Source organism: Thermochaetoides thermophila (genome assembly GCF_000221225.1).
Source record: "Thermochaetoides thermophila DSM 1495 unplaced genomic scaffold scf7180000011816, whole genome shotgun sequence".
Lineage (NCBI taxonomy): Eukaryota > Fungi > Ascomycota > Sordariomycetes > Sordariales > Chaetomiaceae > Thermochaetoides > Thermochaetoides thermophila.
The window spans coordinates 3,723,208-3,744,810 of record NW_006383032.1 but is presented as its reverse complement, the minus strand read 5'-3'; the positions used below and the strand labels follow the sequence as shown (position 1 = coordinate 3,744,810).

General features: G+C 53.3%; 6 protein-coding genes across 6 annotated transcripts; 3 read left to right on the top strand and 3 right to left on the bottom strand.

Annotated features, from left to right (window-relative positions):
- Positions 1–185: 185 nt before the first annotated feature.
- Positions 186–1,270, bottom strand: CTHT_0031120 (uncharacterized protein; the record flags this gene model as incomplete). The annotated part of the gene is made up of 2 exons (XM_006693496.1): positions 186–1,182; positions 1,245–1,270. 2 exons carry the CDS (start codon positions 1,268–1,270, stop codon positions 186–188), a joined length of 1,023 nt encoding a protein of 340 aa, XP_006693559.1.
- Positions 1,271–2,826: 1,556 nt separating this feature from the next.
- Positions 2,827–6,191, top strand: CTHT_0031110 (putative nonsense-mediated mRNA decay protein; the record flags this gene model as incomplete). Its single annotated transcript, XM_006693495.1, has 7 exons — positions 2,827–3,015; positions 3,117–3,738; positions 3,957–3,999; positions 4,049–4,089; positions 4,495–4,579; positions 4,638–4,706; positions 4,766–6,191. The coding sequence occupies 7 exons, from the start codon at positions 2,827–2,829 to the stop codon at positions 6,189–6,191; spliced, it is 2,475 nt and encodes an 824-aa protein (XP_006693558.1).
- Positions 6,192–6,511: 320 nt separating this feature from the next.
- Positions 6,512–7,603, bottom strand: CTHT_0031100 (uncharacterized protein; the record flags this gene model as incomplete). The annotated part of the gene is made up of 2 exons (XM_006693494.1): positions 6,512–6,866; positions 6,927–7,603. 2 exons carry the CDS (start codon positions 7,601–7,603, stop codon positions 6,512–6,514), a joined length of 1,032 nt encoding a protein of 343 aa, XP_006693557.1.
- A 455-nt stretch (positions 7,604–8,058) lies between these two features.
- On the top strand, positions 8,059–9,579 carry CTHT_0031090 (uncharacterized protein; the record flags this gene model as incomplete). The annotated part of the gene is made up of 3 exons (XM_006693493.1): positions 8,059–8,460; positions 8,524–9,408; positions 9,466–9,579. The coding sequence occupies 3 exons, from the start codon at positions 8,059–8,061 to the stop codon at positions 9,577–9,579; spliced, it is 1,401 nt and encodes a 466-aa protein (XP_006693556.1).
- A 2,199-nt stretch (positions 9,580–11,778) lies between these two features.
- On the bottom strand, positions 11,779–13,284 carry CTHT_0031080 (phosphomevalonate kinase-like protein; the record flags this gene model as incomplete). Its single annotated transcript, XM_006693492.1, has 2 exons — positions 11,779–12,952; positions 13,019–13,284. The coding sequence occupies 2 exons, from the start codon at positions 13,282–13,284 to the stop codon at positions 11,779–11,781; spliced, it is 1,440 nt and encodes a 479-aa protein (XP_006693555.1).
- Positions 13,285–16,506: 3,222 nt separating this feature from the next.
- Positions 16,507–20,109, top strand: CTHT_0031070 (uncharacterized protein; the record flags this gene model as incomplete). Its single annotated transcript, XM_006693491.1, has 1 exon — positions 16,507–20,109. The coding sequence occupies one exon, from the start codon at positions 16,507–16,509 to the stop codon at positions 20,107–20,109; it is 3,603 nt and encodes a 1,200-aa protein (XP_006693554.1).
- Positions 20,110–21,603: the final 1,494 nt, after the last annotated feature.

Genomic DNA, 21,603 nt, shown 5'->3' with positions numbered 1-21,603 from the left:
GGCTGAGGTGACTGAAAACTAGTTGCATGCACCGAATTTTGATGGTGCTTGGGGTATCATGAGGTAAAGAGAACCTGGTCATGAAGAGTGACATGTGGAGGGTTTCCAAGCCTTTCACTTCTTTGTGACCAATTTTCCTTCTCCTCCCTGCTTTCCTTTCTCAGCACGCACCAACTTTGTGCATCTTAGTAGTTGATCTTCATTAAACCCTTCATGCAGTCCTCCTTCTCGACCTCGACAGGGGGAATAATAATGCCGTACTTCTCGTATGGGAAGTTCTCCAGGCTGGGGAGCAGCTCGGCCCAGCCATCACCGATTTTGCCGGGGCAAGGACCGGCCTCAGGCGGAGCCTCACCAGTCTGACCGGCTAAAACCTCTGGAATCCTGTGCTTGTATTGTTCGAGCAAGTCCTTGTGTGGGACCCAAACAACCCTCATGCCCGCACGACGACCGGCCTCAACACCGGACACGCTGTCCTCGAAAACGAGGCACTCCTCTGGCTTAATTGGAGCCTCACCAGCGGGAAGAGACTTGTTGATGCGGTCGAGAGCAATCAGGTAGATATCGGGTAGGGGCTTGCCGCGGCCCTTCGGAATTTCAGGATCATCGCCCAGCACACGGCGATGCATCTCGAACACAGAGAAGACGCCCTCGAGGTGGGAAGTCTTCAGCTTGAAGTTGGACTGGTGAGATGATGTAGCCAAAGCGATGTGCACACGGCGAGGAAAAAGCTTTGTGGTGCCGTTGGTGAGAGCGCCGTTGATGCCGTTCGTTAGACAGTTCGGAGTGCCGTTTGCAGCGCCATTGGGAAGATGATCTCCGCGCTTCTCGCTCGTCTTCTTTGGGGCGACTTGCCAGTAAACAGTGCGATCAAGGTCATTAAGCAGGGCCACAACCCCAGGAAGCGGCTTCGTCGTTCGCATGAGCTCCTCCTGAATCTCATAGTAGCGCTTGCGGTAATCATCAATGCTCATTTTCTTGTTGAGCCCTGCCCACTCCCACATGATCCTAGTCGCCTCAGGACCCGGGCGACCCTGTACCTTTGCTTTGATCTCCCAGGTCATCCTCGTCCTTTCACCCTCGCATTCTGCAAGCAGCTTGTTTGTAACCTCCGTGTAGATATCTTCAGTATCAATTAGGAGGCCATCCATGTCGAACAGGCAAGCACGGACAGGAGGAAAGCTGGTGAGTGTGTTAGAGTTACTGATATCGTTAAAAAGATCGTGAAATCCAGGGAGACCAACTCAGTCTTGGTGCAATCAAGAGCCATTGTGAATAATGTTCCCTGAGGTCTCGTGAGCTGTGATGAAGAGTGTATTGTTTGCTGAAGTTGTGAACCAAGGTTCAGGAGCAAATCAAGGCAAGATTGCAAAGCCGATAGAGCTTGAGGTCGGTGGCTGAGGAAATGGAAAGGAAAAGATTGGTTGCAGTGGGTGAGATTAGAGGGTATTTATACTCGAGGTCCCAGAGGAAAGCCGGTTGACTTGGTCTGATGTCTCAACTCTCTGAACAGTAGGTGACAGGGCAAATTGCTCGAGAATATAACCTTTTATTCTTTGATAAGGTTGATCGGTTCAATGTTGCAATATCAATGATCCAAAGATCACACTGGGGATACAAAGGAGGGGACAATAAAGGAAGATCGGCATAAGGCACACATGCGGCTGTTGAAGGTTGGTGGAGATGGAATGGCAGTGAAAAAAATATGGGGATGATGGACGTGGTCCCCTGCACAGGGCCACAGCCAGCACTCCCTGCATGTTCTGCGAGATTGATGAAAGGTTGCTGGAGATTTGCGGGGCAAGGCCAATGCCTGCAAATCCAGCTTCACTTTTACTCCGAGCACCAGGATCAAAGAACCCCTGCGTCGTTTCTTTCAGCCTAAGCCTTTGCGATCGCTACTACTTTCAGTATACATCTGAATCGAATCGCGTTCTCCCTTTGGCATACAGAGGCTTTTACCCAGGCGCAGCGGCGCGTTGTGAGGCTCTCACGGGCAGGGCGGTGCTACGGAGCGCTACGCTGCCGGGCCGTTTGATGATTTGGTCCCGATTTGCCATTTTCCATTTCCCTTTTCCCCTGGGCCTCGGGGTTGGGAGCCAACGCATACAGATCAGACACCAGACTGGACACGCAGATGCAGTGGACGCGGTCGGCCGAGGGAGATGCGAGATAAGACCTCGCCGTCGCCTTGACGTCCATTCGCTGCATTTGCTTGGCAGCGTTTCTGTCACGGCCTGGTAAGTCACAGCGGCTTCCAGCCGAGTACTCGATGCCCCTCCCCTGTCGCCGCGCTAGCACGGCACCAGGGGTTTTGTTCGGTTTTTATGGTTCTTGCGCTTCCTGGACTCCCTGGGCCTTGTTGGGCTCTTTTTGGGTCCCAAAGTCGCAAAGCCGCCAAAAAAAAAAAAATAAACGGTGGGACCGAACGCTCTCAACGGTCCTGCTTCCACCTGCGCTCTACGCTGTCTTGCATCATGCATGGATCTGATTACCCAATTGATTCGCCGTGTGGTCCCAGTAGCTTCGCTCATTGGATCTTCCAAAGCTCCTGGGAGTTGCAGGGAGCTTTGAACCCGGTTTTCGCGTCCCTCGCCCACAGTCCCGCTGAAGGGGTTACGTTGTTGGTAGTGTGACGATTCAGCACAGTCCAGCGCGGTCCAGTGGCCCGGCACAATCTCTTATCATCCAACGTTGTCTTCCCTCTGTTGCAACCTGCCGTGCTGGGATCGTGCTGTCTTGCACAGTACACTAGCCTGGACGCTGGATCGGTCCGGTAAAACCCCTTGACTCCATCTGTCCGCGCAAGGGCTGGCCTCGTTAGCCATGGCGTTCGAGAGCGAAAAAGCATCGGAAGAGGCCACCTTGAGGCCCGAGGTGCCCAAAAGGGTCGACAGGGACGGCAAAGGGAAGTGTGGATCTAACGGGCATGACGGCACTGATGGGGCTGCCCAGCATACAGCGGATGACCAGCATCATCGGTCCAGCGAGAGGCTCTCTCCCGAGGAGGAGGCTGTAAGTGCTGTCCCAATGACCCATGCATCATGTGCATGTCCCATATCCAATGAAATACCCTGAAAACGTTCTCAGCTGACGTTTAATTGTTTGCTGGACAGTCCATGTTGGCCAAGTCCAACTCTCACAAGGCCGAAGCGAACACTTTATTCGGTTCAGGAAATTATGATGCAGCCATCAACAAGTACGATGAAGCCATTGCCGTGTGCCCAAACTATCTGGACTACGAGCTTGCTGTGCTGCGGGCTAATGTGTCCGCCTGTCATCTGAAGCTGGAGGAGTGGAAAGAAGCCATCAACAACGCCACCACTGCTCTTGACTGTCTCGACAGGGCCGAGAAACAGGGGGAGGATTCTAACAAGAGTGCTGCCGGGAACGAGGGCGTCGAAGGAGATATTGTTAGTGCAGGTGCAGCCAAAACCACGCCGGCGCCATCCAGGTCCCGCGCTGATGATATTGCCAAACTCCGTGTGAAGATCCTCCTGCGGCGTGCTCGCGCCAGGAGTGAGCTCGGCGGCTGGGCGAATTTGGAGGGTGCCATCGAGGATTACAAGCGGCTTGAAGGAATGGCAGCATTTCTGACTCCTGCCGATCGCAGGACCGTACAAGCTCAATTACGAGCTTTGCCACCGCGGGCGAAGGAAGCGCAGGAGAAGGAAATGGCCGAGATGTGGGCAAAGCTGAAGGACCTTGGGAATGGCCTGCTTAGGCCGTTTGGGCTAAGTACAGATAATTTCAAGTTTATCAAGGACGAGAAAACGGGGTCATATAGTCTGAACTTCCAGAAGTGATGGCTCGGTTTTTTCTACTCGTATGGCCCGTCGCTGACAAGTTCAGGAGTCACGGGAGAGCAGTTCTTATCTCTCTCATTCCTGGCTCTTGCGCTTGACGTGGTTGGCTTAAGCAAATGAGACGATCTACGACTTGCTATTCAAAATCAGCAAACCTTAACTTTGGTCCCTTGCAGCTTGTGACATTTCACAAGTGAGTTAGCCAGTCTCTGACTGGCTAAAATACATGACTGTGTTGATAGGGATCAAACCCATGGTTTGTCCTGGGCCGAGCTCGCTGACAGTGAGAAAGAATCGGCAACCAAGGTGTCAAAACCCTTGAGACAGAGAACTATTGACAGTGATTCCGCTCAAATCCATTAGCACCTCAGCAACTCTTCACTGTGTAACTTTGGCCTTTGAAGCATTTGCATTTGCTTGAAGCTCCTGAAGCTGGCGCTGCCTGTTACATGGCAGACCTCCAAGGTCTGGGTTGCCAAGCAACGTTAACCGCTCCACAGCTTATCGATAGGTGCTTATCAGTAAGCGCGGGGCAATTCAAAATTCTTGAGCTGTGGCTTCGTTACGCCCCTGCTCATCTCAAGAAAAGTACACACACAGCCCCGTCGGCCTGCGCGCCCATACAGTTTATAACTACAATTCTTTCTCTTTGATACCCGCAAATATTACAGTAGTGACCCTCAATTAGTTCACTGCGACATTACCGAGAACATGGATCTCGACTCTCCCATGGGCATGGCCCCGATGATGGGGACTGCCCGTACCGGCGCTACGTGAGTTCACTTGAAATGGGCCAGAATTGTAATCAACGAATTCTGACATCACTGGCAGTATTCTGTGCTGCAACTGTGGTGTTCCTATTGACGGCACCTCCTCAGCCGGTGCTCTTTGCTATGACTGGTATGTCGTTTTGCCTACATTAGACCGGGAAAGAAGAAACTCACTGACTCTTTCAAAAGCATCAAGTCTACGGTTGATATCTCACAGGGTATCCAGCGCGAGGGTACCCTTCACTTCTGCCGGGACTGTGAAAGATGGCTGATGCCCCCTTCAACTTGGGTCGCAGCTGCCCCCGAATCACGAGAACTTTTATCGCTCTGCTTAAAACGGTTACGAAATTTGGGTAGAGTTCGTATCATTGATGCTCGCTTTGTCTGGACAGAACCCCATTCGCGCCGCATCAAAGTTAAGATTACCATTCAGGACCAGGTGTCGGATGGTGTCTTGATGCAGCAGAGTTTCGAAGTTGTCTATGTCGTTGCCTATCAACAATGCCGCGAGTGCGCTAAGTCCTACACAGCCAACGTCTGGCGTGCCGTCGTCCAGGTCCGCCAGAAGGTTACCCACAAGAGGACTTTCCTCCTCTTAGAGCAGCTCATCCTCAAGCACCAAGCACACAAGGACACCATCAATATTAAGGAGGAGAAGGATGGTGTTGACTTCTTCTTTGCCCAAAGAAATCAGGCTGAGGCATTTGTTCATTTCCTCAAATCCGTTGTCCCTATCACTCTCAAGGACTCCAGGCATCTCATCTCGCAAGATACACATACAGGCGACAAGCAATACAAATTCACATACTCGGCCGAAATTATTCCCATATGTAGAGACGACCTAGTTGCCCTGCCTCTCAAGCTCGCAAAACAGATTGGAAATATTCCACCTCTCTGCCTCTGCTACAGGATAGGCACCGCGGTCTACCTTCTTGATCCGAATACCCTTCACACAGCAGAGCTGAGCTCCGACGTCTATTGGCGGCAGCCTTTCCGACCATTGGCCGATGCCACCTCCATGGTCGAATTCATAGTCATGGACATTGAAGCGACGGGTATACGCAAGGGAAAGTGGGTGCTAGCTGAAGTCACTGTGGCTCGAGCATCCGATCTGGGCGTCAACGACAACGTATACTTCACTCGCACACACCTGGGGCACCTACTGCACCCCGGCGACTCAGTCATGGGCTACATGCTGACCGGCACAAACTTCAACTCCGATACGTTCGACGCTATCGAAAACTCGCGCCAATACGGCTCGACGATTCCCGACGTCGTGCTTGTCAAGAAGCACTATCCGAACCGTCGCCGCAACCGTCGCCGTAACTGGAAGCTCAAGCGCCTGCCCAAGGATGAGGGCGAGTTGCTGCCCAAGGCGACCGACCAGGCTCGTATGGACGACGAGTATGAGGCCTTCCTGCGCGATGTGGAAGAGGATGAAGAGCTGCGTGCTACTCTGGCTCTGTACAAGAATACTAGGAAGACCAAGAAGCCTCAACAGGATGCTGATGCCATGAGCATTGCTGAGACAGAGGATGACGACGATGGGCCGAAGATTAGCATGGATGAGCTTCTGGATGACTTTGAGGATCTGGACATTCAGGATGATCAGTGAATGCTGGTGGAAAAGATGTTGGGAGGTTTTGACGTTTGCATGGTTCACGAGTTATGTTTAGAAGATTTGTTTTTCCAAGTTTGCTAAGGGAACTGAATGCATGGCATTGAAGCCAAATGATCTTTTGCGCTACTGCTAAAGTAAAAGTCGTCATAATATGTCTAGAGGCACGGGTCGCAATGCTGGTCTACACTTCTCGCGAGCCTACAGCCGTCGGGCCAATATAAAGTTGTGTTGGGGTATCTGGACAAAGAGAGGAAGACAGGAGAAAACAACCGATTCAAAGTGCCGAGAAAAGCCCTTGCAGCTTGATCCGGATATCAAAAGATCTTGCTGAGCACTCTCTTGACCTCCTCCGGCTGGTCCTCGTCGACTTTCCTCTTCTTCGCCAGGGGTATCTGCTTGAATGTCCGCCGCTTCGCCGGCACAAACCCGACTCCTCCCTCTATCGTTTGTGTCTCCCCTTCGTCTTCTTTGCTTTCTTCCTTCCCACCCTCGCCTACGCCTAGACGTTTCCTCTTGGCTTCTGCCTTGGCCGCGATGCCGTTGAGAACCTTGGCCTTCTCGACGTTCTTGATGAATTCCTTGTTCTCCTTGGTTGTCTTGGCGATTTCGGCGCGCATTCTGGCGGCGCGCTCGGCGTTTTCGGCGGCGATCTGTTCGGTAAGATGGTGCCTAGTGGTGTTGAGTGTCAGCCAGCAAGGCCTCCTGAACCAAGAAAACAGTAGGACAGACCATTTGAAGCCCTTGAGATACTTCATGCACCAAACATCATCGCGATACCAGCTGGTCTTCTTGCCGCCGATAGTTCGAGCGTTCAGAAGATCGACACATTTCTTGGCGTCCTTCTTCTTCACAAACTCTACCCAGCCCTCTGTGTACATCTTCTTCTTATTCCCACCCATCCGCACACGGCGGGCATGCTCTGCAGGGTCTTCAGGGGCCAGGAAGATGCGGTTGATCTTGCCGTAGGGTTCAAGAAGGGAGCGCAGCTTCTGCGGCTTCATGAACGGGGGGATTCGTGACAGGTAGATTACTCCTGACTTCTTAATGGCTTCGGCGGTAACGACGAGATTCTTCTTCGTAAGAGGCTTCGTCACATCAGGGAGCTTCAATTCCTTTTCTGACTTGTCTTTCTTCTTTTTGTCTTTGCCTTCGCTGTCCTTATCATCGCCTGATGGTTCCGTTCCATCCTGTTTTAGGTTTGCGCCCCCAGACTCGTTGTTATCCTGCTCCTTGTAATCATTGTCGCTGAAATCGGATTCAATATCGCTCTCATCCTCTTCTACCCTCCTCCGTTTGGCGCTACGCCCTCCTTTCTGGAAGTTGTCGTCAGAGTCTGATCTATTGCCAGCGTCCGAGTCGCTGTCGCCAGCATCAAGGAAGTTGTTTCGCTTATGGTCTTCTGGCATTGTGGGCGCAGGATTGCGGGAATGTTTGGGACAAATTGGTAATGGTTCGATTGCGGCTTCGAGAAAATTCCCACATGTGAACACTGAACCTGGGACCTCGCTCTCTGCGATTTTGCTTATCGGATTATCAATCTTTATCTTATCGGATTATCAGCCCCACTGGCGGGCTGCGGATCTCTAAGGGTTCCGGAGGGGCAGCCGAGGGAAGCTCTCCAGAGTCTGTGGAATTAGCAAAGAGCTGCTTGTACGTCTCATCAGGCCTTGCTTTGGCGCCCTCCATGCTAGCGTGATTCGTGTTGGTTGTGAGTGAATCTTTGTCAACTCCAAATTGGTGTCACCTCTATTCCTGGGAGTAGATTTCGCTTGTCAATCCCAACAGCCTTGCTCTTTTGGCCGCTCGGATATTTGGCCAAGCTGCCTTTGACCCCCTTCTTATACCTATCCGTAACACAGCCATGTCTGAAATTATAACCACCATCTCCCCCACCACAGGTGAGCCCATCCTCACTCGCAACGGTATCTCACAGCAGGAGCTTGAACAGCTCCCGGAGATTGCGAAGAAGGCATTCGAATCCTGGCGCACCACCAAGCTGGCTGATCGCCAAGCGATCATCAGGAAAGCCCTTGCAATTCTGGATGAAAGAAAAGATGAGCTGGCAACAGAGCTTACAGTCCAGATGGGTCGGCCGATCGCCTACACGCCCAAGGAGATCGGAACCGCCATCAAGAGGGCAGAGTATATGATGAGCATTAGTGATGAAGCTCTCCAGGACACCCCTGGTCAAGCAGAGTCCGGATTCAAGAGGTTCATCCGGAAGGTTCCTGTTGGGCCTGTCCTCATCATCTTTGCCTGGAACGTGGGTGTTGATCCATGAGCGAACAGTAAGGTCCGATATAAATGGGCTGACACTGAACAATAGTATCCTTATCTGATTCTCGTCAACGCCCTGATTCCGGCCCTTCTGTGCGGCAATTCTGTTATTCTCAAACCGTCTCCTCAGACCCCTACTGTTGTGGAGCAAATCGCAAAGGCCTTCAACGAGGCCGGCCTACCACATGGCGTCATTCAGTACTTCCATTCCGGTTCACCTGCCATTATTGAGTCCATCGTGCGAGACCCGAGGATTGCCCTTGTCTGTTTCACCGGTTCTGTGGCCGGTGGCTTGGCCGTTCAGGGCGCCGCATCAACCCGCATCGTCAACGTGGGTCTTGAACTTGGAGGCAAAGACCCGGCGTATGTCCGTGGAGACGTCGACATTACATGGGCTGCCGAGGAGATCGTCGACGGCGCAGTTTTCAACTCAGGCCAGAGTTGCTGTGCAATCGAGAGAGTCTACGTTGACGAGAAGATCCACGACGAGTTCATTGCTGCAATCCAGAAGGTCCTGAAAGGATATCGGGTTGGCGATCCTCTTGATAAAAAGACACACGTCGGACCTGTCATTTCGAAACGGGCTAAGGAGACCATCGAGGCTCATATCAAAGATGCCCTCGAGAAGGGCGCCATCAATGCCACTCCAGAGAATGAGACCTTTGACGACCTGCCACAGAAGGGGAATTTCGTTCCTCCGACCCTTCTCATCAATGTTGACCACAGCATGAGGGTGATGAAGGATGAAACCTTTGGGCCAGTTATTCCGGTCATGAAGGTCAAGAACGATGAAGAAGCTATCAAGTTGATGAATGACAGCGAGTATGGTCTGACGGCAAGCATATGGACAAAGGATACCCAAAAGGCGTACGAACTTTGTGAGCTCGTAGAGGCCGGTACCGTCTTTGTCAATCGTTGTGATTACCCGAGTCCTGTGAGTCACCCATTTACAATGACGCCTACCAGTGTCACCACTAACATGTGTTTGTAGGATCTTGCCTGGACAGGGTGGAAGAACTCTGGAAAGGGTGTGACCTTGAGCAGATTCGGGTTCGACCAATTTGTCAAACTCAAGAGTTACCATCTTAAGGACTATCCAAAATAAATATCTGGATCACCAGAGGGCCGCGCTCCCTTGATTCAGGGTGGGAAAACTCGGTGTCCCCAAGGGCTCAGGTAGTTGCTCGTCTGTCGCGTTACACCTGGGACATCTCAGATGATTTTCCTCGACATTGAATAAATTGTCCCACATGAAAAATCTCACGTGGTGTCTACTCGTTCCACTGCATCGTCCACATAGGTGCTCGGAATCCTCCTGCATGTTTGTGCTTACATTCCTACTTTTCGTGTCCCTGGCCCTCCATTAGGGTGCTGGTTCAAAAGGAATGGAAGCGAAGATCCGATGCCGTCTCACCAATCTCTGGCATTCTTCTAATCTCCCTCGAGCATGAACTTTCCCTTCTCCAGCCTTCTATTTCTTTGTGCGAGTGCGAGCTCATTGACACTGGGCTGTTGGTGCCGAAGCTGCATACAAAAAGAAACCGACGGGCCGGTCATCATTGAGTTCAACGGGTATCGTAATCGGCCGCCACAGTCACTCCTTTGTTTGCTATAATCTTACATTTCATCTACTTCTACACTCATTTCAGTTACCATTCGACATTGTCAGAGTCATTCTCAACACATTCACTCTCTCTATTTTTGTTTTTTATCTGAACATAACACAGGTTGACGACCGGCACTCGTTGTTCACTCTTCTCAGTTTCTCTTGACAGTACATTCTCTCTCAATCACATAAGCTTCCAGCATTCGGAACTCATTGTACCAATTAGGCTTGCCAGATCTGTTTCGGGGCTTTTGTCTTGATCGCATAATCGTAATACCAGCCATCATGAATGTCTGCTCTGAGGTTAAGAGACTCTACTTCTCCTTTCAGGAGATGGTAGGCTTCAGGCGTAACAAAAAAGGTCCTAAACGCCCGATGCAAATTGTAAGCATTCCTTTTTGCAATCAATAACTCCGTGCTAACACATTCATGTTTTTCAGTCTTCTCCCTTCGATTTCAAATGAATCCCCACAACTCTCTCCGGCTTCACGGAAGACGAGCAAGTTCTTCCTCCTCAATTAACCCTTTCCTCTCTGGATACCACGCTTACTCTTAGCAGAGTAACTGTCCTCCGCGAAAAAGCAGCAGCCTCTCGTCTCGGCATTGCTGATCACGACAGCAGCAAGTCAAGATATCTCAGTTTATCTCCCTTCCCTCACAAGCATGCCCGCCGGCAATCTACTCTTCCTCCCCGATTGACCATTCCCATTCCCTTTCCCAACGCAGTCCCTCGAAATGGTGCGTTCACCAGCATTTGGGGTAGCAGCGCCTATCAGGCCCAATCCAGCTGTTCCGCTCTGTTACGGGGCAAGAGTAGTGCCATGACGCTGGGGGCACCAGGCGTGACGTCGCCGTTTGAGAGTCCTTGTCACATTCATCGGAAGATGCAGAATCGGGGGTTTGATCTGGACTGAAGTACAAGGATGTCCATGTCGATGAGTGATCTGTTACTCTTCGGTAGTCATGGGAGCAGTTACGGCGCGGCATCCAATCCATCGGGTACGGTACCTATGCCACGCGCAGGGCAGACAGCACTGAGGGCTGTCGGAACAGTTCCTGTGTTTGGCGATGGTAATCATGTTGATAGGTTTCCCTCTTCGCCGATAACAACAGACACGACGATAAGGAGGACAGGGTCTTGTGGATTCCTACGTTGTCTGTTTCGCCCTTGGAGAGATTGGCGCGTGTGGGAGAAGAACCGTAGTTGGAATTTCAGCTGAGCCCAGTCACTCCGTTGTCGCCCTCGCCTCTCGCCTCGCCTGTTGCGGTTTCGAGATGGTGACTTGAAGGACGAAATGTAGGAGATGGATTCCCCGGGAAGGGGGTTTATAGTTAGGTTGAAGGGCCCAAGCTTTGGTGTGTCAGTGATCTGGTTGGGTATGAAACAGGAAAAATCAAGTGAGAGGTGTGTTTTGGTAGGAATGCCATCGTAACTGCTAACCATGTTAGGGGCGAGATCTGATAGTAGGGCTCTGTCGGGATCGAAAGACTAATGCATAACGAGAAGCAAAAAGTTAGATTCTTGATTACCGGCTGCGACCGTCAGCCATACGCCTACTTATTCTATGGATTGCTATCATAACCATTCTCTTCTCTAACCCATAATGTAGGTAGGTGGTTTTCCAAACTCTACTCCTAGAAAACACTTAGATCTCTAAGAAAGCCCGTCTTTACGAGCCAGCTAAGACGAAATGATTCTCAGTTAGTGGCATACAACCAACTAGCGAATTCCTTCACATCTTCGGTCCTCACACCCTGTGTCTCCCCCTTGACCCTCAGTAGTCGCACCTGGATCCCCCTCTCCTTGCTCCAGCTCCTCAAGAACTCTTTCACGCGCTTCTCCGTCTCAGCATCATCCTTCATCACCACGGCAGCGGCATCGTAACCGCCAGCTCCCGGCACAACAGTGCCATAGACACCAGGAACCTTCTCCAGCTCGTTAAGCATCGCCTCCTGGGTCTCGGGCTCAATTTGGGCACCAGCCTCGTTACCCATGCGACGCATCAAATCACGCAAAGGCCTCATAGCCGTGCCAATCTCATCAATCTTCTGATGACGAATGATGCTGGCAAGGTGGTCAACACAATGTTGCAGCTCATTGTACGTCTGTTCGGCACGATCCGGGTTTGCCGACTTCCACTCGTGCACCTTCTTCACCATACCAACGGTCTGCGTTCCGCAATCGACATCACACATACGGATAGCCAGACCACTGGGAAGGCCCTTGCCGAGCATGTCCTTGTTGATCTCGCAATCCCAGTCACCCTGGTTGACGAGCGACACCAGCGCAGAACCGAAGCCTGGCTGGCCCGGGCTGGGCAGTTTGCTGATGAGCGAGGGACTGAACCTGCGATAGACACAGGAGCCGTAAACCGCGCTGGCCACGTCAAAGCCACTTCCTATCTTGCCTTGGGCGGAGCAGTGCGCAATCTGAGCCAAGTTATGTAAGATGCGCTTGCCCTCATCCGAGTTGACGTCAAAGACCACAGAGCCTAGGTAGTGTGAAAGCAGCGCAGCAGTCAGGGCAGTGACGATAGCGGCTGAGGAGCCGAGTCCGGTCTTGTGGGCACCGCTAATAGTGGTCCCGAAGTGCCGGAAGCGGGGCCGAGACCCTTCGGTTGGGGGCGTCTCCGTTGACGAACCGGCCTCGTGGCTTTCACTCTGGAGGACGCTAAGTGGCGGGCCGGATGTCAGTCGTTCGGCACTCTCCATCTGTCGGGGCTCGGAATAGTAGTCATTATCAGCCAGAACGATCAGCGAGGCCGGGGAGAAGCCATGCTCGGCGCGGGACTTGTCCACGCTGGCGATGTAAGTGAGAACATAATTGAGTGTTGTCTCAATGAAATGATTAGGCATGACAATATCATCCTTGCTGTAGTCCTCGGTGTAAGTCCGGGGGGTCTGAGTCTCGAAAGACTGGGCTAGGGCAGGGGCTCACGATTGCAGCTGGGTGACCTTGATGCCACCGTCGTGGCCAACGAGGTGGTAGCCATATCTCCAGGTTGAGTTAACGAACTGGGGACTCTGCACGACGATCTCCGAGAGGTGGACGCCCTCGCTGGTGGGGATGCGCTGGGCGAGCACTGAGATGCGGGCGCTGAGCCCAAAGACCAAGCCGGTATGCTTGCGGTCGAGAACAATGTAACCACCGGCAAGGAGCACCTTTCCCGGAGCCGACACCACGACAGTGTGACCGTGAACCATGGCTGTTGTTTGTGTTTATACCTGATACCTGGCTGTTGAGGCGTCACGAGAATAAGCTGATGATGACTTTAGGCGGAGCAGAAATCAGGGATGACGTCGGTTTAGTCTGCACATGGCCTCGTTTGCTTCGCTTACGGGATGCAAGCCCGCCGATCAGTAAGGCAACAGGACCTTAATGACCCAAGGTACACGCTGATGGCGCCACAGAGCGATGTCGCTGATGTTGCGATAGGTACCCCAGCTACGGATAACCTCTAGAGCTCCAGCCCAGATGTCGAGCTCAGCCGCAGCGGTGCACCAGGTTCAGCGGTGCAGCTTGGACATGCGGATCATCGTGGACGCGGTCCAGCTCCATCCAAGAGGGGTAACAGCCGGAAGCGGAGAATGCCCAGAGGATGACATCTGGCAAGTGGGGTCTGCTAGCGCGCCTGCACGCTGTGACCCCATTGATTTTTGGAATGATTTCTGACATCTGGAAGCAGCGCACGACGGGCCGAACAGGAATATCTTACCATCTCTCGAAGCGATCGAGCCAAAACGTGTCTGTTATGGAGGCTGGGACCTGTATCGGATGAAAGATGCAGTTGCGAACAGTGAGCACAAAACCTCACTGTCGTAAGTGGACGGTGCTCCCCACTGATCGGCAGGTCTGAGCTGCCACATAGACTAGTAATCCACAACAAAAGTAAGGTCAACTTACACGACCTTGTCGGCATCTCATTGTCTCATCTCTTTTTGCGGGTGATGGCAAAAGACAGCAAGATCTCGAGAAAAAAAAGCGTGCATCCAACACTGACTACACTGGCTATACCTAGACCCATAGATTCCTCGAGAAGATGGACCAGAAAGCGACGGCTTCAGTCGTCATCTGGCCTACATTGGACTCACATGGACACTATACGGTTGACGGTTTCATCCCCAGATGGAGCCCGGACCAGCACCGGCCCTCGGTGACCGAGACCGATGGCCGGCACGAGCTACTGTGGGGACAGGAGAATGCTTTGCCCGCGGCTCCGGGCCGCTGGGGTGGCGAGCCAGAGGGTCCTAGTGTTCCTAGGCCGGCTGTAACCTCAGCCTGTCTCTGATCGCGGCGAATTTTCGTTTATCCAGACACATGTGACCCTCCTTATCCAAGATGCACAGCCGCCCTTTTCGCTCAAGCTAGAATGATATGGCAGATAAGATCCTACGCTAGTACGTGCGTAGTCAACAACCATGCAGGGCAGCAGTAATGTGTGGCTGCGGCATTCAAAAAAAAGTTCATGATAAGCCCCCAAGAAAGCTCTTTGCAAACTGTGAACTGAGCCAAAGCCATTTATATGGACAGCCAGTTGTTTTATCCACGGCTATCGGGCGACTCAAGCTCACCGTTGCTTCGGCTCGCGGGAGAAGAGCTCATTGGTAGCAGACTGGGTTGTTGCAGTCTTTTCTTTCGAAGTGACTAAGTCTGTTTCGTTGCTGTGCATTGTCGAGGCACCGAAATTTTCGGCAGAGCACCGCACATCGGTCCGCGCTGACCAAGGACAGAACACGGGGCGGAAGGCTATTAACGTTCTCGAAAGCGGGTTACGTATTTCCAAACAAGGGATGGCTGTCTCGCTAGCGACAGTGCGTCCTCCTAGGCGGTTAGTGGAGGAGCTTTGTATTGCCCCTCAGTTTCGTTGACCGCGGGCATCGGGGTTGGGCGAACAGCGATGGCCGAGCTGGTGGCGCGTTAGTCCTTCATCGGCATAAGGCGTGACATCAGCTCTGTGGCTGTTAGTGCGCCAACAACAGCGAACAGCACGTTGTCCGACCGGCGAAACGGGCTGCCCCCACACATTTCTCCTGTTCTGTTTCCATGTGTCCGGTTTGTCTTCGTGGTCCTGGCTCCGACCAACCCCCGCGTAGGCCGTGTCCGGAGCTTCCGCATATGCGCCGGCCTTTTTCATTCGTCATCTGTCGCGGGCCTTGGCGACTTGCGTTATTGCCGAACAGCAGCAGCCGCGGAAACGGGCTGTCTTTTGCGCGATAGAAAGTCATCGATCGCCACTGAATCTTAACGACAGCCACCCCAGCCGCTGGCTGCCGGGGATCATAGTAGTCATGGCTCGCAGACTCTGACCCCAGTGTGACCTAAACTCGCTGGGGCAATCGCCATGTGTTCTTTTCGCACTGCGATTCACAGCTGGGGACAACAAGGATGTGCGCTGGGGACATTGAAGATGAGGGATCTTGTATCGTACGCGGGTCCTTTACGCCGTTACGGGTATCCATCGTAAAATATAACGGTAAACGGCTCTTGATATGGCCGTGCGCTCCTGATGGTTGACTGGCAAGCAACGGAAGCTTTGTAGACTTGTTAACGATGGGAAACCAGCCGTAGAGCAGCAATGGACGACGCAGCATGCTAGTAACGGTTATTGGATTGAGAATCGCACCTTTATTTACACTATTTGCGGGCTTTATGCTGCGTGTGGGCGCGGCTGTGGGAGCTGTGATGAAAAAATTAAAGCTTGATGCTGCACGTTGATGGGTGCCGCCCAGTGGGCCCGCTGCGCTGCCCTTTCCATGCTCCTAGGGTGCTGGATCCTTTGGGGAAAGCCCTTCCGAATCCACCCGCCCCTCTGCTGCGGGAAAAAAGTTCGCAATCCACAGACAATCCACCAATCCGTTTCGCCGTCGCTACCGTCATGCCCCCGTCCTTGCATCGAGCTGCGTGACCCATACAAAGCCATACAGCAGTTTATTTGACAGGCTCACCTCCCACGCCTTCCTCGGTGAACTCTCCCTTCACTTGCTCTTCGGTCCTTCCCACCCAAACACCACAAAAAATATCAAATATATCCCACCCCCTAGAGACTGCGCGTTTGTTTGACGGCTTCACAACCGTCAAATGAACCTGCAATTACATGTTGTACTGTCTTTCCTGGTGAGTTGTTGCCCCGCACTTCACGTGCTGGATGATAGGATGGAACAAGCCCTGGAGCTGCCCCAACACAAAAAAAACACACAATTTCATTCCACGTCTCCAACCAAGATCGAGTCTTGCGCGTGTGTCGCGTCAGACAGACATTCCAGATTCCAGTCCCTCGACATCTTCCCTTCTTCCTTTCTCTTCCAATTGCTTCACCTGCTATCGCTGCCATCCTTGCCGACCACCGTGCTATCTTTATGTCCTTCAAGCACCCGTTTACTGACCCGGCCCGCAAGCAGACGTTCTCTCCTCCAGGAATATCCTAAATGCCATCCGTTTACTCGTCCATTTTTCAGAACTTCATCCGCCAAGGATTTGCGAAGTCATTTACCCACGGCTACGCGCAGTCGGTTGTTGCAGCCACACACCCTCATGTTCTAAACTCCCAGAACCGGCCGTCCTTTGCGCGCCGGCACAATGCCGCCCGTGTCGGTCGCCTCGGCGGCTTTGGTCTGCAGTCTGCCTTCCACTCGAACGCTCTGCAGACCTCGGGTGAGCAGTCGAAAGAGAAGGCTGCCGGCCATGGCCACGGCGGCCTAGACGCTTATTTTGAGCATCTCCAGAAGACCCAGCAGTCAGGAGAAGGGGACAAGGACTGGGTGCAGTTCCAGTTCCCCAAGCGGATCGAATGGAAGCCCACTCCTGCCTCTGTCCTGCGTGGCTCTGACGCCAAAACCCTTGCCCTCAGCAAGGACACTACGCTCAGCACCAGCAAGAAGGATGACAAGGACGCCAGCAAGGCTGCGAGCGAGGAGCTCGCCGCCAAGGATGACGAGGTGACGACCTCTCCGGGTGTCCCGCCTGAGGCTAAGGAGGCACTCGCCCACATCGATGCCGCCATTCAGAAGGAGATTGAGGTGCGAAAGGAGCTTGAGGCCCTGGAGAAGGAGGTGGAATCCCTCCGTGCCACGTCCCCCGAGCTGGCGGAACAGCTTGAGGAAGAGATTCGCTCTCGCTCTTCCCTGCCCGGATCGCGTGTCAGGACTCCCGATAGCGCCGCTCGCACCGCTACTCCTATCGTCGACCCACAGTCCCAGAGCTATGCCGACCATCTTACCAAACTTTCTGAGGCCGGCAGGTACGCGGAGATCCCGGCCGTCTTTGAGGCCATGTTAGTTGCCGGTATCAATCCGACCCCCACTGCCTACAATGCCCTTCTGATGGCTGCCATTCACCTGCCATCCGAGAAGTGGGAGGTTGTCACCAAGGCCCTGGATGTCTACGCGGATATGCTGCGCCGCAAGGTTTATCCGGACAGCGACACCTACAACATCCTCGTTGGCTTGCTCGCCTCTCGGTCCCTTGAGGTTAACTCTCTTAAGCAGGCTCTTGAGGACAAGCGCCTGAGGTTCGGCGGCATGGACGAGCCTGGCAAGTTCATGTTCGCCTCGCATGAGCTCGAGCATGCCATGCTCACGGAGGATGACCGCCTGGATCTGGCCATCAAGTTGTTCCGGTCTTCTGTCCAGTACAACAAGGCTCGGTATTCTCCCGAGACCTACCATCAGCTGATCGCCGCCTGCGCCCAGTGCGGCCGGGTCGATGAGATGCTCCAGATGTTCGAGCACATGGAGCTGTCGGAGACAACACCTTTTGCTGCTACCTTCCCTGCTATGATCACCGCCTTTGCCAACTCCGGGGATCTCATCAGCGCTGTTGAATGTTATAACGAGTACCGTAATCTTGCCATCGCCAACGACAACGGAGAGAAGACCCTCCAGGATCGTCTCGATGCTCAAGTCTACGCCGCCGTCATCAACGCCTACATCATCTCGGACAAGCTTGAGGGCGCCAAGAAGTTCTATGAGAAGATCCTGAAGGAGTATGGCGAGAATGCGACTGAGATCAAGGATGCCATTGTCGCTGGTGGCTTCGTCAAGGGTTTCATCGATCGCGGCATCTACCGTGAGGCACTGGTTTGGGCCCAGGAGATTGAAGGTGAGGCTCGCGCCAAGGCCATGGCCAAGATTGCAGCCATTGCTGCCGATCGCGGTGATAGGCAGACAGCTGGTGCTGCTTTCGCCAACATCCTTCCTGCCAGTGCTGTCACAACCCCAGCCATTGCACTCCTTGCCATGCATGTCCGCGAGGGCGATGTTGTGTCAGCCACTCGGTACTGGGACATCCTCTGCAACCCGAGTCTCCCACCGACAGCGGACTTCATCGAGCCCACGGCCATGTACGCTGTGGCCTTGATCGGTTCCGGCCAAGTCCTGGAGGGCTTGACGCAGGCGGATTACATGTTCCAGCGCATCCACGTCGCTTGTGCCGAGAGCAGACCTCAGATCGTTGAGGAAATTGAGGAGGGTATCGAGTTTATCCAGCGGTTCATGGCCACCCGGGGCATCGTAGATCCTCGGGTAACTCCTCTGGCCCCTGCTCCGGTCATGACCCCGGCGATGACCCCGGCGCTGACCGCCGAGACGGTCCCTGGCTCTCCTGTCCCGAATCCGGAGGATTCGTTTGACCCGTATGGTTCATCGACTGACTTCAAGGGATCGGTTGCCATCGCTGAGGAGCTGGATGGCACTCGCGGCCGAAAGGGTTCGAAGCTGCATGATGCTCTTGCTCGTCTGCGCAACATGCGCCGGGCTGGTCGTCATCCTCGGTACTTCACCTACGCAAAGCTTATCACGCATGCTGCCAAAGAAGGGAAGTTGGACATCTGCCAGGAGATTCTCGCCATGGCGCGTTCTGATGTCCCGCCGCTTCCTCAGTACGCGGCTGTTCGTTATGGGTGGACCTCGATCCTAGATGCCATGATCGGTGCTTGCCTGACTCTCGGTCAGAGAACTCTTGCCGAGCAGTACCACCAGGAGCTTCTGGCCATGGGTTGCACGCCGTCTGCCAACACTTACGGTCTGTACATTACCACACTGAAGGAGACGACCAAGACCTCGGACGAAGCTTCAGAGGCCGTCAAAATCTTCCGCCGTGCCAAAGCTGAGGGTGTTGAGCCGACATCGTTCCTCTACAATGCTCTCATTGGGAAGCTCGGCCGGGCTCGTCGAATTGACGATTGCCTATACTATTTTGCCGAGATGCGCAGGCTGGGTATCACCCCTACCTCGGTGACGTACGGCACTGTTGTCAACGCTCTCTGCCGTGTTAGCGATGATAAGTTTGCTGAGGAGCTCTTTGACGAGATGGAGTCCATGCCTAACTACAAACCGCGCCCTGCCCCGTACAACAGCATGATCCAGTTCTTCCTCAACTCCAAGAGAGACAAGACCAAGGCGCTGGAGTACTATGAGCGACTGAAGGCTAAGGGTATGGAGCCGACTTCCCATACGTACAAGCTTCTTATCGATGTTCATGCTACCCTAGAACCGATCGACATGGCAGCTGCTGAGGCTGTCCTCGAGACGATCCGTGCCTCCGGTCAGCAGCCAGAGGCGGTTCACTATGCTTCACTCATCCATGCTCGCGGCTGCGTCCTCCACGACATGGAGGGTGCGCGCCGCCAGTTCGACGCCGTTATCAATGACCCGACCATTCCCCCGAGTGTCTGCCTCTTCCAGGCCATCCTTGAGGCCATGGTTGCCAACCACAAGGTCGCCGAGACGGAGCCTCTTCTTGCGCAAATGCGTGACAAGAAGCTCGAAATGAGCGCGTACATCGCCAACACTCTCATCCACGGTTGGGCCGCTGAGAAGAACATCGAGAAGGCCAAGGAGATTTACACCACGCTGGGCAAGGACAAGCGTGAGCCAAGCACGTACGAGGCCATGACCCGTGCATACCTCTCCGTCCAGGACCGCGAGAGTGCCAAAGAGGTGGTCAGCGAGATGCTCACCCGCGGCTACCCCAGCGCTGTCGTCAGCAAGGTTCTGGAGCTTCTCGGTGGCGGTGAGCGGGCGGCGTACTGAGCTGAGCTCAGTCGGCATGTTCAGGCATCGCCATAAGTGGCGACTAATATCTCCCTTTTTGCTCTGATGAGTGTTTTTCTTAATGATCTCTGTCTTTCCCTTTCTGTTTTCTTGGCATGGTATGATACCCCCTTTTGCGCGAAACTGGGAGTGGGCTCAGGTTCAGTGAACACCTGCGATATTCGGGTTGGCATTTTCATACGCATTCCGGGAAGGGGGTTTCTGCTCGCATCCAAGGGATCACCGGGAAGGACTCGGAGCAAAAAGGGACAAAGGTGCATTTTTTTTTTCCCTATCGTTTCTTGATATTGGGTCAGATCGGAGTTTCGGATATGAAAAAAGCAATTTGGTTTTTCATGGGGCTCTGTATCAACGGACTGCGGCGTTTTAGGAAGGGGATAGAACGCGCGTGGATCTGGGCCTGGACTGCATGTCGCGAGGCTCCATTGACGTGCAAACTTTCTGGTTTTGCTTTTCAGTTTGCGGAACGGAAGGTGGTGATGGAGATAAAGGAAGGATGGGTGTGAACGGACAGGAAGGGAACGGAACGGGATACCATTGACAGCGATTTTGTTTGCCCAAATCCAGGGCTGATAGAAGCAAATCTCCACTCTGCATAGGGCGAGAAGCAAATAAAAAAATATTTGCTAATGATATGAGTACCCTGGGCTGCTGGTGACTGTCCCAAACGCCTTATGAGAAGTGATGGTATCATCGGCGTTGCGGATTGCATGCTTTCTTTCCGTGTACTGGCATTGGTTCGGTTGCTGTTTACTGGAAACCTTAACCGACATTTGAAAACTAAAACATGGGGTTTCCCCAACGATCTCCGTAGATGCGAGATCTTAACGCAGACTGAAGTTGGAAGATGCGTCATTGAGGGAACCGCGGCGCCCTCGTGATCGACCTCAGCAACCTACCTCGATGCCAAGCAAATGTTTTTTGACATGCTTTACCCTAACTCTCCGTTGTCTACACCTTGTCCAGATAGAGCTCTTCAATAGAGGACTCTTCACTCTTGAACAAGTGATCAGTCGAAGGCAATGAATGCCTTCGGACATGTCGAAGTGTTCAATATCTCGCAGAATAGGCTCATGGACAAGCGTCAGTGAAGAGGTATGCATAGATAAAGTAGCGCATTGCTGTTCTATCAGTCACTCAATACCAAAGTCCTACACAGCGGGGCTTCGCTTGCAAATGAGAGCTCCTCCCCCAAGCACAGTCCCGAACCTGCAAAAGCACCACATATGCCTTCCTTCCAATCGAACAGTAGATCTTACCGCGGACCGCGCGCGGGCCGCCTTGCAAAATCTCATCAGGTCGGGTGTTGAAAATGCAAGGGCCAACTGCGTTGGCACTGACACCATCACCCCCCCCCCCCTTCCGCCCCGGTCCTGGCTCCCGAGCATGAGCGCCCTAGCTAGGAGAGATTGGACCTCGACCCGCTCTCCCCGGACTCAACTTATCACCGATTGTCGGTTGATTCCTGCAACT